The sequence below is a fragment of the Pholcus phalangioides genome, unplaced genomic scaffold (assembly GCF_987345545.1).
Source record: "Pholcus phalangioides strain wild (caught in Gottingen) unplaced genomic scaffold, Ppha-v1.0 ptg000014l_1, whole genome shotgun sequence".
In the NCBI taxonomy this organism is placed as follows: domain Eukaryota; kingdom Metazoa; phylum Arthropoda; class Arachnida; order Araneae; family Pholcidae; genus Pholcus; species Pholcus phalangioides.
This window is the reverse complement of record NW_028301607.1, coordinates 11,073,474-11,089,544: the sequence shown is the minus strand read 5'-3', so window position 1 is coordinate 11,089,544 and position 16,071 is coordinate 11,073,474. Positions and strand designations below refer to the sequence as shown.

Sequence of the window (16,071 nt, the reverse complement as noted above, 5' to 3'; positions counted from 1 at the left end):
TATTTGCATATTTACTCTTCAAAATCGGAACCAGGTGCCCAGATGGGGCCCATGCAATATACCAAGGTCTACAGAATAAGGACATGATTTTTGTGGGTCATTAGTAGATCAACTGTGTAGTTTGATCTATAGAAGTAAAATAAATTCTACCAGGTGTAAATCACAAACTTGAGAATGTATCTAAAAGAAAAAATAAGATACCTACTGACAGGGCCGCAACTGGATACTTGGTTAGCCGGGGCAACCACTCATTTAGGCACTTCCCCCCTCGTAATGCTGAAGGATAGGTGGAATGGTGAAATTGCCCCCCCCCCTTTTTGCGATGCGTCCGGGACACCAGACCCGTCTGCTCCTCCCCCCCCCCCACTACTTGCGGCCCTGCCTATTGGTAATATTATGGCCATTCTAACATTCAATGGTTTCCCCTTGGAGTGTTGTTACAGCCTTTATCTCATCAACCGTTCGTCGTAGTGGTATGGTTCTAATATAAAAAATTCTCAAAACGTGACCAGAAATCACCCTTTACGAGTTTTGAAGATGAAAATACAGTGTACACAAAATAAAAAATTTAAATTTTTATACGATCCCCCCGTCCCTAACCTCCAATTAGACAGTTGTTGCTCTTTCTCTTCTGAGCTCGACAAACAAATTACATGTTTTTAACTTCATTATTCCATGAGATATTTAAATTCAAAAATCGGAGACAGGTCCGGCTTTAGAGAATTTCGCTGCCCAATGGAAAAAAAAATTTGTGTAGCCCCCCTCAAAAAAATTTTATGTAGTTGCTCCCCGACTTACAAACTTTTCGAATTACGAACGTAAATCTTGAACGGGAAATTTTTTTTCACAAAGAAAGCATCCTATTACACTCATTTTTCTTCATTATTCCAGGAACGCATTGATAGTCTGGATCGTAATCAAACACGAACCATTGAGAGGGAATGGCATTTAAATTAATTTCACAAAATTCATAAATTATTAATAATAATTAGCGTGGTCCACCTGCCGTATTGTGGCTCGAACCATATTGAAAAGACATAAATTTTTGTCATACTTTTAAAGCGCTTCATCATCTCTTTATCAAATATACGTTGCAATTCGATAACTTTGATCATTTTTCGTATTTTTTATTGCTGTTTTTGTAATAATTAATGTAAATTGATAGAATAGAATTGAGAATATGAATCTATAAAAAATAGAATTGATATAGTAAAGGAATCAAGTCCTGGAATTCCATAACGCCCACAAGGGTGGGGCTGACAGGCAGGATCGTCTTAACAGCATCATGCCCAACACCCCCCCCCCCCGAGCCAAGGGATTTTTTGAAGACTCTACCTGAAAAATTCTCGAAAAATTCGTGTGTGGTTTGGCAGTAGTAGGTAGGGGCTCGGGGATCCATGATGTTCTTAAGTCAGCCACCTCGTTGGGCAATTTGCCTGTTGTGGCGTTGTATTTGTATTGTATGGCCAAATTGCCAGGCGGGAACTTTGTTTTCACCGAGTCACGTGATTTCCTTGAATTTGATGTCGCTGCCGTCGCGGCGGATGGATGCTCCCTCCAGTAATATCCCCAAAGCCGGGTTTTCCTAAGAGCAGGTTTTCCGTGCCGCACGCAACGTGAATCACACAGCGCGACACGCCGTCCACTCACCAATAAGAAAAACAGTATGACTGTTTTCTTACAGAGCGCAATACGGCTCACGACAGCGCTTTACGTCGGGCGTGATTGGCCCACTGCTTCTGGAGGAGTCAAATGCCTCGTGCGCCGCGGTTTTGCCGATATTCTCTTCACTCTTGTGTGTTTTCTTTTCCTTCCCTTCAAACCGGAGCATGCAGACGACAGAGTAGCTGATGCCAAAGCCATATACTTTATATAGTCGCCCTGATCTGACGCGCCTCGCTAGGAAAACACAAACGCGTAGCGTGGTTATGTAACTCGTTTCTGTCGGCGCGAAATAGTCTAATTCGGTTCACGCGGCGCAAAAAACCTATTCCTAGGAAAATCTGGCTTTAGTGAGTAATATGAGCTCGATGCAAGCCTAAGAATCTCTGTCGTCTGCTTCTCTCCAGGTTACTTGTTTTGCACGTCTCCTTGTGTTCTGAAAAAATAGTTGAACTGGTAGTTCAAACTTCCAGTTCTGTTTGTGAGCTTAGCTTGTAGGGAACCGACTTCTTGTCTGTCGTCTGCTCATTAAGATGTTCTCTGTTTTGGACGTCTCCTTATGCTCAAATAAATTAACCGAACTTTTAGATTAAATTTCCAGTTCAGTTTATGAGCTTTTTTTTACAAGGAACTGAGCGGAATAAAGAATATAGTTTTTTTTACTTTAAACTTCATCATCACCACATGAGTCACTTTTAAATTTAAGATTAGATGGCAGCACGTTGTTATAAAATGAAGAGTAGAAAATTCACTTTTTACGATCTTACCTGTCGTCTGCTTATGTGGAGGTAATTTGTTTTGGATGTTTGGGTCTTGAAAAAATTACTGAACTGTAAGTTTGATCTTTCTGGTCAGTTTATAAGCTTTGTTTATAAGGAGCAAAGCTGAACGAAGAATTTAGTTTTTTATATCTGAGCTTCGTCATCACAACATAAGGCACTTCAGATTTTGAAAGTAGATAGCAGCACCAACAATGTTTTTAAAAATGAATGTCTTAAAGTGTATTCTAGAGTATTAAATTGATTATAATTCTCTTAAAATTGTTAGTGCTATTGTGAATTCGCTGCAAATGCTACAAGGCAAAAAAAAAAGAAACTGCTATTGGGGCGGACGGCGTAACGTTTCGAATCACCCGGTATATACGGGACTCATTACTTCCTAGATACAATATCTATAGAACGTACTGGACTAGTCGGGAAGATTGGATGAATTTACCGCACCCACGTTCTGCAGCAGAGGTCGCTAAGCTGGGAACTTTGTTGGGACTTTAGAGGCCAGATTTTCCACTGGTCCCTCGATAAAGAATTTGTGGTATGAAAAAAACAAAAATTATAGGAAATCAGGCCTTTTAGCCCTCCCAAAGGTCGTGTGACCTGTGCAGCCACATGCGACACCTCTCTAGGAAGGGGTGCCAAATCCGAGTTGGAAGGTTAAAAAAAATTGTTGAGCTAAGAAACGTCATCGGGGGCACCAAAAATAGATGCCGCACGGGCAGAGATTCCTTTCTCTTTTCTGTCCCTACCCATTTGTACATCAAGGCCACCTTAAGACCATCGTAGACTCAAGGCCACAACTACAGGTTTGGTCAGCTGTGTCATGCACGCATTTTGGCACCCTCTTGTAATGTTGAAGCAGAGTTGGAAACAATTCATTAAAGAAACCATAATCGGTGTTCTTAACTAGGGACTGTTCTTTGGCCGTGCGACCTGCGCGGCTGTATGGGGCAGGTGCCAAGGTGCGGATCCAGGTCGATGTGTCGGGAGAAGCGAATTGTGTAAGTTCGTTGGACCGTCCCGTATTTTACGGGACAGAAAATTTTCCAATATTATTCGGTTCTTACCTATCGCCCTCACCCCTGGATCCGTTCCTGAGCAAAGGCAGACATCTTCAGCTGCGAATGGAGCAGAGGCAAATATTCAGCTTCGAAATGAGTGGAGGCAGAAATATTCAGCTGCGAATGGAACGAACGCAAGTATTTTCAGCTGCTAATGAAGCCGAGACAGATATCTTTATCTGCGAATAAAGCCGCGGCAGACATCTTCAGCTTCGAATGGAGTGAAGGCAGGCAGATCCAAGCGACTTCCTGTGTAGGTGCATTGGCTCATCCGTATTTAATTGGACAGACAAATTTCTCCCATATATTCGGCTCTTGGGAGGCGCGATCGCTCCCCGTCTGGATCCGCACATGGGCACTGCTCTATATACTCATTATACTCTTTCATTATATATTCATTACTCTGTAACCAATTTATAGAAAAAACATGGATACCATATCCTACAGCATGGCTCCTAGGCTAAGATCTGTGGTACGCCTCCAGGCCAAACTTTTTATGCCCCCCCCCCCCCGCCTCTGTAGTAACTTTATAATGTGGGAAAGTACACATAAAAAGATAATTATCGTCCCGTGTCTGCTCCCCTCTAGTTGCGGCCCTCGGGAGCAGCGTGTCTTGTGACCCGGGCGTCGGATCAGAGAGGGTGGGCACCAAAATGCGTCCTTACCCCAGCTGACTAAGCATCTGGTTGCAGTCCTGCCTACTCTTGTGGGAAAGGCCGCAACTAGTGGGGGTGGGCAAGCGGGCACCAAACAATACAAAGAGCGCCAAAATGTGATCTTCCCCCGCTGACCAAGCATCGACCCTGTTTGTGGGAAGGAGTCTATGGGGGTCCACCCAGGGACGTGGCGTGCCTCCTCGGGGCCGACTTTCTCTTCGGGTTTCTTGAAAAGATTTATTATCATGGCTAGGGTGACCATACGTCCCGTATTTCCCGGGACAGTCCCGGTATTTTCTGTATTTTTGGTCGTCCCGACTTTTTCGCAAAAGTGTCCCGGTTTTTCCCGTATTTTACACGACGCTTACTTGAATTTTTATTCTTTATTGAAGTCAAAGATTGAAATTATTTTTCAACTAATAAACTATATTATGATAATTACAACTATAAATGAGAATATTTATCTCCCACATTTGTCTTGGTGAACGTTTTTTTCGTGAAATTCATTTTAATCCACTGCAATTTGCAGTAATGTTTCATTTCCCACCATTGTGATTTTACCGTAATTTTAACAATATTTGGCAACTTTGCTTGGTTTTGGCGTCATTTTTGGCGATAATTGGCAATGTCCCGTATTTTCCCGTATTTGGAATCTCAATGTCCCGTATTTCTCTCGAGGAAATATGGTCAGCCTAATCATGGCAAATAAGTGTATAAGTATTTTTTGTAAGCCCCCCCCTCCCCCATTTTCTCGAATGCCAGTAGATAGCCGCGAAAGTACCGTAATTTCCAGTATGTAACCAGAGGGGGAGAAAACCCGTAGAAGAATAGAAACTCCGAAATTCGATATATACGGCCCCTCATTCGAAGACGCAACCGATATCCGTCCTTATTCTTCAACAACCCGCATGTATATCAATACAGTGCAGTAAAATGCTTCATTTGTATTTCAAAGTGGTAAACTACCCCCCAAAATTCCCCTGGCTTTTGAAAATACACTACAAATGGTAATATATATATACAAATATATATAAGCATACCTTGAGTACATTTTATTTTCTTTGCCGCCCCCCCCCCCCCCCCGAAAAAGTTGAAATGACGGCCCTGTCCTCTCATAACGCACATGCGCGTTCTGAAAATGTTCAACCAGCTCAACACTGCAGCGAGATTATCGTGATCATAAAAGTTGGTCAACCCCTTCGCTTACAAGTGATTTGGCAAAAAATTCGGATGCTCCCTATTCGAAGAATCCAATATAGTAACCCCTATCCTAACCGCACGTAAGAAAAAGGGAAGAAAAAAAAACTCAAATAAAAGAGTAGGACAGTGTAAACGATAAAGTGATAAGAATGCAAGCAGAAAGTTCCACCTTCACCCTACCCCTGTTCTATTTCACTCTTATAAGAAAGATACATCATATGTGAGGGGGAAAAAATCACTATCAAAGGGGGAGGGGGGGTATACCAAAAACAAAACAAAAAATTTGTAAGGTTGCAACAAAGATGCGAGATGAACAGTAGAGAGGAAAGAAAACAGTGAACTTTGTTTGAATTCAATACCACGGGCGTTTGGACGCAATATTAGGTCCTTTGATCGTAAAGTGGTTAGTGCCTTAGAGCAGTGATTTCCCGAAGGGATATTTCTGCAATAAAATGATATGGAAAGTAATAATAAGGCTGTGGTTCCTGGAGGGGAAAAAAAACTGGTGCTAAGGAAAAGGAAATTCCGTATCCCACCCCACTGAAGTGCCTCTCAAGATAACACGGGGTGTCGCAAAAGTAAAATGTTGGGGGGGGGGGGGAATCCCTCCCTTTACAGCTGAGGTTTGGTTTCCACTGTAAAGTTTCTCGTGAAACCCCCTGTTGATAATGAAACTGTTCTATGGAAACAAATTCTGAGTATTTATCCGAAAAAAGCGTGTTCCTACTATCGTCTCAACAGCATCATAGCTCCAGGGCAAAACGAGAGGTTTTAGCACCTCTTAATTTACATATTTTTCATAAAATAATTGTTCCAGATCTTATGATGGAAGCTCCACGGGGGGGGGGGGGTGTGATTCTCGTCATTTTTTTTTTCCCACCATAAATTCATAATAAAGGGTTCCCAGCAAAATTCATTTCTCCGACCGTATACAGGGTGTTCCGTTAATAAACCGACAAACTCAGAGGGTTGTTAATAGGCATCAAGAGGAAAAAAAATTGCAATCGAACATTGGTGTCGCAAACCACGCCGAGAGGGTGAAAATCGCGATAAACTCATGCAGGCTGTGTCCAGAGGAGACGAAAAGTGGATGTCAGTTGATCGCTGAATGCATTCGCTCACTCATTTGATCATTTTCGTCGCACCACGGCCATTTTCTGCACACGAGGGCTTATTTTAGACCGGGACCTGCAATTTATTCCGAATGGCAGGCTTGTTTTTTATACTCATCGAGATGTGACTCAGAGGTGCGCTAACCCTTCGATGAAGACTCCCTGGGGTTGGAATTTTTTCTGTGGTCATGTCGCCGTTTCTGTTGTCGGGAAAGTTTTCTGACAAGGACGAACCGGGTATCGAACTCGCGACACCTCTAAACATCCTTTGGTACTTTAGGCGAGTATCTTATAGACCTGAGCTACCGCGCCCGTGGGTTCGCTCACCATATCTTACATAAGCAGCGTCGCGAAATGCATGCGCTGGGGTAGGACCACGTGCTGCGTACGACGTAAATTAGCACTATTCCGGTAGTATTGTAGGAATTACTTTTACGTCTATGTAGACCGTGCAATGACGACAGCGGCCACCACTTTTCCAACAACTCTTGTAAAAATTAATCAAATAAATCTTTTTGTACTTATTACACTTTTTGTTCGTTCCAGCGCAACGTCGACACCTGTATGCGTTTTTCACGCTCTCATGATTTACGACACAATGTTCTACTGCAATTTTTGTTCTTCTTGATGCCTACTAACCCCCTGAGTTTGTCGGTCCATTAACAGAACACCCTGTATAATTCGAAACCGTTCAATATCACTCTAAATTATATAATTTCTTAGTAATTATATCATTGAAAACCACATTACAGACAGTTAATATTTTTCCACCCTTGCAAAATCAAATTGTACATATGCTCTTGCACACACATGGGCGGAGATACGGGGTTGGGGGGCATTGCCGCCCCCCCCCCCCAGCGTCAAAGGTGGAGTCGACTGATCTAATGTATATATATGAGCTGACATCATCATCGTGCCCCCCCCCCCAGACTTCCAAGTCAATCGCCGTCTATGTGCACACAATATCAGTTTCCTTCGAAATCTCACACAGAGATAATTGATCTCAAATTATTGCTTCAACATAATTATAATGTAAAGATTCTCTACCCACAGGCAAAGTGATATAGATTTGGCTATCTTTTCGGACATTTTCTCACATTTTGGGGGCCCCCTCCTGCTACAGCCTTGCTTTAAGCCATGTATGCTAAACCCATGGCCCTCTGGGTTATCTGATGATATAACCCCCACCATCTCAAACTCAGTTTTATAAAAATAAAAACTAAGTGGCATAATTACAGATCGCTCAAGTGACCCATGGCGCAATTCTAGAGCATTTAAACGGTACGTGGCACATTTACAGATCCTTTTAAGGGGCTGTTCAAGTATTACGTAAGCAAATTTTCGGCTATTTTTGACCCCCTTCCCCCCCGTCAGCAAAATTTCTGAATCCAACTCATGTTTTCATAAAGAGTGGTTGATGACGTAAGCATTATCCAACCACCCCCCCTTGTCATCAAATCGGAAACCCCCCATCGATGATGATGTAATACTTGAACAGCCCCTAAGTGGCAGTTTTAGAGCACTTAAGCAGCCCACAGCGCAGTTCCACATTACTCAAGTAACCTGTGGCACATTTCCCGATTACTCAAGTGTTCGGCCGCATAATTACAGATCACTTGTGTGACCCCCTACCGTTACAGATGACTTGAAGGATACATGAAAAATTTAGAGATCACTAAAGTGGCTCTGTAGAGCAGTGGTTCTCAACCTGTGGAAGACTGTTGCTCTGTAGGATTCTTTTTCTGAGCGGAAGGCCAGGTCATAAACATGGCGAATGGAAAACAAACAGGGATATATGAAGTGATGAATCACTCACGGCCCGGTTTGACTCTTGCCAGGGCCTGGTACCAGGCGGTGGCCCAGCAGCTGAGAAACACTGCTGTAGAGGACTTATCAATAGGGAGAATATGTTAGTTCACAGGCGCCCACAAAATAGGGAAAGGATTTTTTTGATTTTGGTAAGCAGAGTAAGATGCCATAAAGAATATTTAATATTTTCATAAAGGGTGGGTGATGACGAAAGCATCATTCAACCTCCGTCCCATCATCAAAAGCCAGAAAACCTGAAATTCAACGCTACAATTACTCATTCATTCCATTTCACTCTACGAGTTGAGAAAAACTCATTGTTCAAAAAAAAAATTGATTGCAGATGGCAGCGCTACACACACACACATTCCAACCTGTACCAATTCATTAGAAGTTCCGCAGAGGAATATGGAGGTGCATTTCTGGTTTTTAGTAGTAGCAGCAGCAGCAAACCTGAAAAACTAGTCACACTAGTCGATGCCAACATAATACTTGAATGACCCCTTACCGCATATTATTAGATTGATTCTTGCATTAAATTGTGGTTCTTGAATTGCTTGGCGTAAAAAAAAGTCTTTCTGTTAGCGGTGACCACATTTATGGAAAATGAGGAGCCAAGAGTATTTATTTTGCTTAAGGTAGTAATCACCAGGTCTGACAAAAAACAATTAGTATCGGCACTTAAAATTTTCTATATGAGGTTACTAAAATTTGAATCGGAGGACAATACAAGATTTTTGGAATTTATATCCGCATATCTATCAATAGCAGACAGTAATTATGTCTTGGAAAAGTTGAAAAAAATACTAGTTTCGACCAAAAGAAATGTTTGGTGACTAGATCCTTTTGTAATATGTCAAGCTCCGGCAATCATACACAGAAAGGTTTAGGTGCCAATATCAATTTTCTTAGATGCCATGGCGACCTGTGATTTCTATAGCTCTGGTTTACAGCACAACAAAAAAAAATACAAGAACATTAGCAAAATTTAAATTATTATTATTATTACATCTACGCCAACGATTATTTCTTCTCAACATCAATCGACACTAAAACTATCAATAATTTGTAGGCTAATTTGTTCGTGAGTCTTCAAATGCCTATCTAAATTGTTTTTCTGGATGAATCCTTTACCACAAGTTCGGCAGACATGCGGTTTCTCCCCAGTATGGATAAAATAGTGTCGCTCGAGACTGCCCAACTGAGAAAATGCCTTTCCACAAACATCACATATATACGGCTTTATACCCATGTGAATCATCATATGTTTCTGTAGGTTCCCCGCCAACGTGAACCGCTTATCACAAACCCCGCAAACGTGCGGCTTCACGCCGAGGTGGATACGCTTGTGCTTGTTGTAATTCTCGACGAGCGAAAAGCCTTTATTACAAAGGTCGCAGACGTAGGGCTTCTCGTCCGAATGCGTTATGTAATGTTTGTTGAGGGTGGACTTGGACGTGAAACCTTTACCGCACATGTGACACTTGAAGGGCTTGACGCCTGCGTGCATCTTGTAGTGCTTCGAGAAGTTCTCCTTCAGCGTGAAGTCCTTGTGGCATATGTGGCAAACGTAGGGTCTCTCGCCGGAGTGGACGATCCGGTGCTTCTGCAAGCTGCTCATCTGGGTGAACGTCTTGGAACAGATTTCGCAGCTGAACGGCTTCTCCCCGGAGTGGACTCTGAAATGGGTCTGGAGATCCCGCTTCCTCTTGAAGCTCTTGTCGCACGAGCCGCAGAAAAAGGGCTTATCCGACGAGCACAGCGCCTCGACCGAGGTCGTCTCCTGAGGCGCGAGTTTCAGGATGGGTAACTTACAGAGATCACTGACCTGTATGAACTCGGTATCGACGTCATCCTGGATGATGAACTCGGCCTTGTCCGAGGAGCAATCGTTGCCCATGTTGTCGACCTGGATGTAGTATTCGGGTATCGGATGCCCTTCCGGTAACTGTATGACCTGTCCCTCGTCGAGGATTCGGTCCTCGCCGATCTGAATGTACTGGGTCTCGCCGTCGGTGAACATCTCGGTGCTCTCTTGGGCCGGATCGTTGCACACCACCAGCTGAATGACTCCTCGATCCGTTTCCTCCTCCTCCTCTTCTTCGACATCCTCACTGGCAACGGTGCTGGTGGCGTCTTCGGTGATGTCACTCATGGTTGTTATTTCTTAAATCTCAAATCGAATCAAAATTTCATCTAAATTTGCATGAACTGCAACCGCCACAATCATTCAGATCAATCACGTTTTTACAATCATCACACGGTCATTTCAAGTTTTCACGGACGGCGGAATAATACACGGGAGGGGGGATCGTTGCCAGACGCAGAACCGTAAACTTTCAAAAAGATTAACAACGTGATGTGGGATTTATTTTGCAGATGGCGCTACAAGGATGTCTTTAAAATGGCGGATGAAATGGTGATGCTTTTTATTTGCTGAACATATTTTTTGAGGAAAAAAATGAGGTAACTTCGGATCCAAAATACGGTATATCGCCAATTGCCGCCAAGATCGATTAAAAAATAGTGTTCGCCAATGAATATCTTGCTAACATTTCCCGTGATATTCCCATATTTTCACGTAATTTTGACCGCCTCGACTTTTTGGGAAAATATCCTGGTTTTTCACGGAGTTTCAACGAATCCCATTTGAATTTTTATCTCTTTTAAAGTCAAGGATTGAAGTTGTTTACCAACTCCTAAGTTACTTTGCGGTAATTACAACCATGGGCAGAGATACGGGGGGGGGGGAATTGCCCCCGCCCAGCGTCAAAGGTGGAGTCGGCTGATCTAATGTTTATATGTATATATGAATTGACATCATCATCATCGTGCCCCCCCCAGCAATAATGACCGTGCCCCTCAGACTTCCAAGTCTATCTCCACCTATGATTACAAACAACTACAGTAGAACCTCTCGATAGCGGACACCCATGGGGGCCAAAACTTTGGTCCACTATTGCGGAGTTACGATGAACAGTAGAACTTCTTTTATACAACTTTCACATTTAAACGACGTTTGTCTTCGGTCGCAATTGGTTCCTATACGTAACTGTATGTCATACACAGTGATTATGCATAATTTCCAAATAAAGTCTGATAAATATGTAAAAAATTATAATCTTTCTTGTCTTCATTAAATCCATTAATTATTTTTACCCTTACATGGTATGTGCAGTACACATATTTTGCAATAAAAATTAAATTAAAATAAGTGTCAAGAAGGAATAAACGTTCATAACATTATCAGTTATGTTGGCTTTCTTCACACATATCAACATGTGCAAACAAAAGCAACATTACCATTCGGAATCAGCATCCCGGACCATAGTTATGTTAAGTTAATCAGGTAATTAATTGAGGAATTGTCATATTTACCGATAAATGCTTGGAATTATTCATAATCACCGTTGATTATGATAAATTCTCGATTTATGCTAAGTTTGTCTGATTTTACTGTTCGTTATCGAGCGTGTCCGCAGACGGGGAGTGGAATAGCCTACATTAAAGTCCTATCTCACAGGACCGGGAATCCGAAAAGTGTCCATTAATGGGAGGTGTCCGCTAACGGGGAGTGTCCATTAAGAGAGGTTCTACTGTATAAATAAGAATGTAAATCTCACATATTATTTGTCATGGTTAACGTTTTATTTCGTGGAATTCATTTTAATCTACTGCGATTTTCAGTAGTGCATCATTTCCCGCCACTGGCAATTTTTCAGTGATTCATGCAATATTTGGCAACTTTGCTCACCTTTGGGATCATTTTTAGTGGTAATTAGCGATGTCCAATATTTTCTCGTGTTTTGTTAAAGGAAATATGGTCAGCCTAAGCTAGATGCGTGGTACTCTCATCGGAATTCCTCCTCCAAATTTCGTTGGGGAGCGAAAATACCGTTTCAAATTTTAGGTAATTTTCTTAAATAGAATTATTACTTATACTGATTGAAAAAAATACGACTCTAACATTGAACACGCACGCACGCACGCACGCGCGCACACACACACACACTTACTTTAAAAATTTTAGAAGGAAGTGAAATGACTGTACTCTTCAAAATTATATTTTTGGATAACAATGTCCCAAAGATGAGAGAATGTGGTGTAGCAGTAGTCGGTAGGGCCTCCAAAAAATGGCTCGGGGATCCATGATGTTCTTAAGTCAGCCACCTCGTTGGGCAATTGCCTGTTGTGGTGTCGTATTTGTATTTGTATTTGTATATTGCTACGATTTGACAAAAGTTGCACTTGTGGTGACATTTCTCGATAGGCGTATGAAACGTTAAGTTCGTTTGCTAAGGCAAGCAATTCAGCTCGACGTGGATTGGTTGAAAAACTTGAAATTCAGGTTTTTAACCAATCCGCATCGAGATGCATCCTGCGTCACTTGCCGTATCGCGCCCTGCCTTTGATGACATTGATATCGCATCTCATTTACTAGTACTGGATAGAATGTCCTCCCATTGTTCAAAAACCTCCTCGATCATAGATGGCTATAGTTCCTGCTTCTATAAATGGGGAGGGGGGGGGGGGAGAGGGCTCAGACACCAAGAGTTCTGAGGGTCCACATCCAAAAGTAGAGGTCCCTGGCACAGACACGAAGGTATTTTGGGGGTCCATGACTAAAAGTATTAAGAAACCGCTGCCCTAGAAGAAGAGGAATCGCGTCAGTGAACGACTAAAACAGTCAGGTCACCTAGAGGTGATTACCTAGAAAAGTCGTATGCATGAATATGCCCCCCCCCCCTACGTTCTATAGCAGGGCTGCTCAGGCTGGATCTTTTGTGGGTCTTAGTACAGATCTTTCACGGGCCTCTGAATGGTAAATTTTTAGTGTGAGAAAACAAGAAAAATTCAAGAACTACAGGGGCATGGACCCTCCCAGCCCTACCTGTAGGGGGTAGGCTATGGTCGTAGGTAAGCATGAGAGTACACTATTGAGCAAGGGATGTGAAAGAGTGACCTAGAGGGTGTGAAAGCGTATGAGTGACCAGAGGAATGACTTTGAGACAGAAGCATATTTACGGGGGGGGGGGGGGGCTATAGCCAAAGGCGGAAAATTCGAGGAATGAGTAGTCAAGGAAATTAAACTAGAATTGGTAAAGAACGACAACATTTCTATAGTCTATTGGAGGCGAACCATAAATCGATCTCCTGGTCATACCAGTCACTTGAAAGAACCCCTTAACATACACAGATGAGTCAGATTATTACCACCACTACTTCTACACGCGTGTGTCTGAAGACAACAGCGCAGGTGATCGATCCTGTGATTTTTCGACGCGAAATCCATCACGTTACCTACATAAATAGCACCTATACTAATGCCAGTCCCCTGTGCTTGTGTGTGCGTGTTATTAGATTCCGGACTTTCTTTCTCTGTCATTTGGGCCCTCAAAGCAAAAAAAATATATATATATATATTTCCAACGATCGATCGATCTGTATCCCCCTATGTACCACGAACCAATTCAAGAAGAATGTATTTTTTCCTTCCCTCCCCCCAAAAGAAACAACAATTTCCTTATTTAGGTTCCTACAAGCACGGTGAGTTTGATTGACGTTCCGTAAACGGAACACACCCCAGAAACACTCACAATCTTCCGATATTACAGTATTTGTATCGAACGGAAACGTTGATCTTTTAGTCAATGGTTCGCTTTCGACTTCGTTGAAGGATGCGTTACACCACAGCTACTAAATCACTCGTGTGGCATCTGATGAGGCCCGTGAGGTCGAACCTACTTTTGATAGAAAATGAACCAACAGGCACATTTACACATCACTAGAGTGGCCCGTGACATATTTCAGGTCACTCAAGTGTCACGTGTCATATTTCCAGATAACTGCAGCAACGGCACATTTCCAGATCACTTACGCGGTAAGATGGTAAGATTAAAAGACCATTTAAGTGGCCCGCGGAACACTTACAGATCACTTAAATAAGTGGCCTGTCACACATTTTCCAATCAATGAAGTGACTCCCCCCCCCGTTAAAAAGTCTCCTTGCAGAGAGCAACAGGCCAACAACGTTACAATTATTCATTCGTTACACTTCAATCACTATGAATTTAGAAAAAAAACTCATAGTTTAAAAAAAAATTGATTGCAGATGGCAGCACTACACATAACAAGCATTACACAGAAACAAACTTCACGGAAGGTTCACTATAGGTACACACACATTCCAATATGTACCAATTCGTTAGAAGTTCCGCAGACGAATATGAACGAGGTGCATGTCTGGTTTAGTAGTAGTAATCAATGAAGTGACTCGCGCTCTCCTAAAGGTTGAGCACCCTTGTGCTAAATCCAGGGTGTTCAAAATTTTTTTTACGAGAGTTCGGGCCACTTCATGGATTTAAAAACGTGTCACGCGGGCCAATTAATTAACTCTTAAAGCGGCATTGACGATATATTTCACCTCCTTAAAAGCCTCTTATTTTAGCAATGACAAGCTTAGATATTTTGTAAAGTTGATTTTTCTCAATGAAACCCTCTTTCCTCTACCCCCTAGTTTGCACCTGTTGAAAATCGGAGAAAGAAACCTACTTAATTAAAAAAAAAATTTTAATTTCGAAAAGGGTTTAGGGATTTCTGCTGCTACGCTTAAAGTGTTAAGTGGTCTGGAACAGTGCAACAGGTTCCTTAAGTGATCTGTTAATGGGCTCCGGGTCACTTAAGTAATCCACCCAGAACGAAAGGGGATGATACCACACTTCAAGACGAACAATTACTACTTTGCGATGGAACCTAGGGTCGCAATTGACTTTCATGTTCAGCGTATTTTAGGAAAGGGAAAACAATATGCCACTGGCGGAAATGCTGAGAGTGAGAGGGGAAAGGAAAATTTTCCATGTGAAAAAGGGACGATATTTTTTTTCCTTCTGTAATTTCTCGTGACTGGAAAAAATTAATTCTCCTGTCGCTTCTCATGATTGACATTTTTAACCCCTTCACGTACATGCTTTTTTTGGCAACAAATTTGGAACATTTCTATTTGACGAATTGGTGATAAACCTGGTAACCTTTTCTCCAAACTTAAACACACGTTCGAAAAGGGGAAAAAAAGGAAGAAGAAGGGCTAAAGAAAAATAGATGAAAAGGAAGGAAAAAACAAATAAATAGAGAAAAAGAAGAAAAAACCGGTGTAGAGAGATAAGTAGACTAATAGACTATACAGTAGATTTCTTTTTTCACCTTCACCCACCGTATGCGTTCTCTTTCGCTCTTACATGCATATAGCAGGAAGATTCCTTTTATGTGGGGGAGAGGGAAGAAATCACTAACAGGAGTATAGAAAAAACTGGAAGAGGGGAAAAAAAAGCACAACTTTCGTTCATATGCTTACAATAAAGCTTCGTTCGCGATGGTGAGAAAACAAACGCAGAGAATTTATTCTACAGGGGTTCCGACGAAATATTTCGTCTGAAGTGATCGTAAAGGAGTTAATTGCCATCATCATGGCTGATATATTTTGGTTATTGAGGAAGTGGGACAATGAACGCATTCTCCGAATAAGTGGGTCAGAACTTATTATTCTCCATTGAAAATCTTTTTTCTTAACGTGTGTTATCAGCCCCACTATAATTTTGGCTGTAGAGTTCCGAGGCACCCTGTGTTTCCTTTGAATACGGCCACCCATAATGTGTCGAAAACGCGTTGGGAAATTTATGGTTTTGCCCTTGATATTTGCGTTTATCGTTGGTTCCTTGTTTATAGTGCCGAAGGATTATGTCTCGAATAATTACGCTAGACGACGAATGTTGACAAAGTTTCTGCATTCGAAGGTAAAAGT

The 16,071-nt window shown here is 42.1% G+C and overlaps 1 protein-coding gene across 1 annotated transcript; it reads right to left on the bottom strand.

Moving 5' to 3' along the window:
• Positions 1-8,880: 8,880 nt before the first annotated feature.
• LOC149078135 (uncharacterized) lies at positions 8,881-10,573 on the bottom strand. Its single transcript, XM_089241721.1, has one exon. It carries the CDS (start codon positions 10,426-10,428, stop codon positions 9,313-9,315), a length of 1,116 nt encoding a protein of 371 aa, XP_089097847.1. The 5' UTR covers positions 10,429-10,573; the 3' UTR covers positions 8,881-9,312.
• Between the last annotated feature and the right edge of the window lie 5,498 nt (positions 10,574-16,071).

What these genes read in the sequence shown, in the direction of transcription:
- LOC149078135 (XM_089241721.1), bottom strand. Translation starts at nt 10,428, where the DNA reads ATGAGTGACATCACCGAAGACGCCACCAGCACCGTTGCCAGTGAGGAT.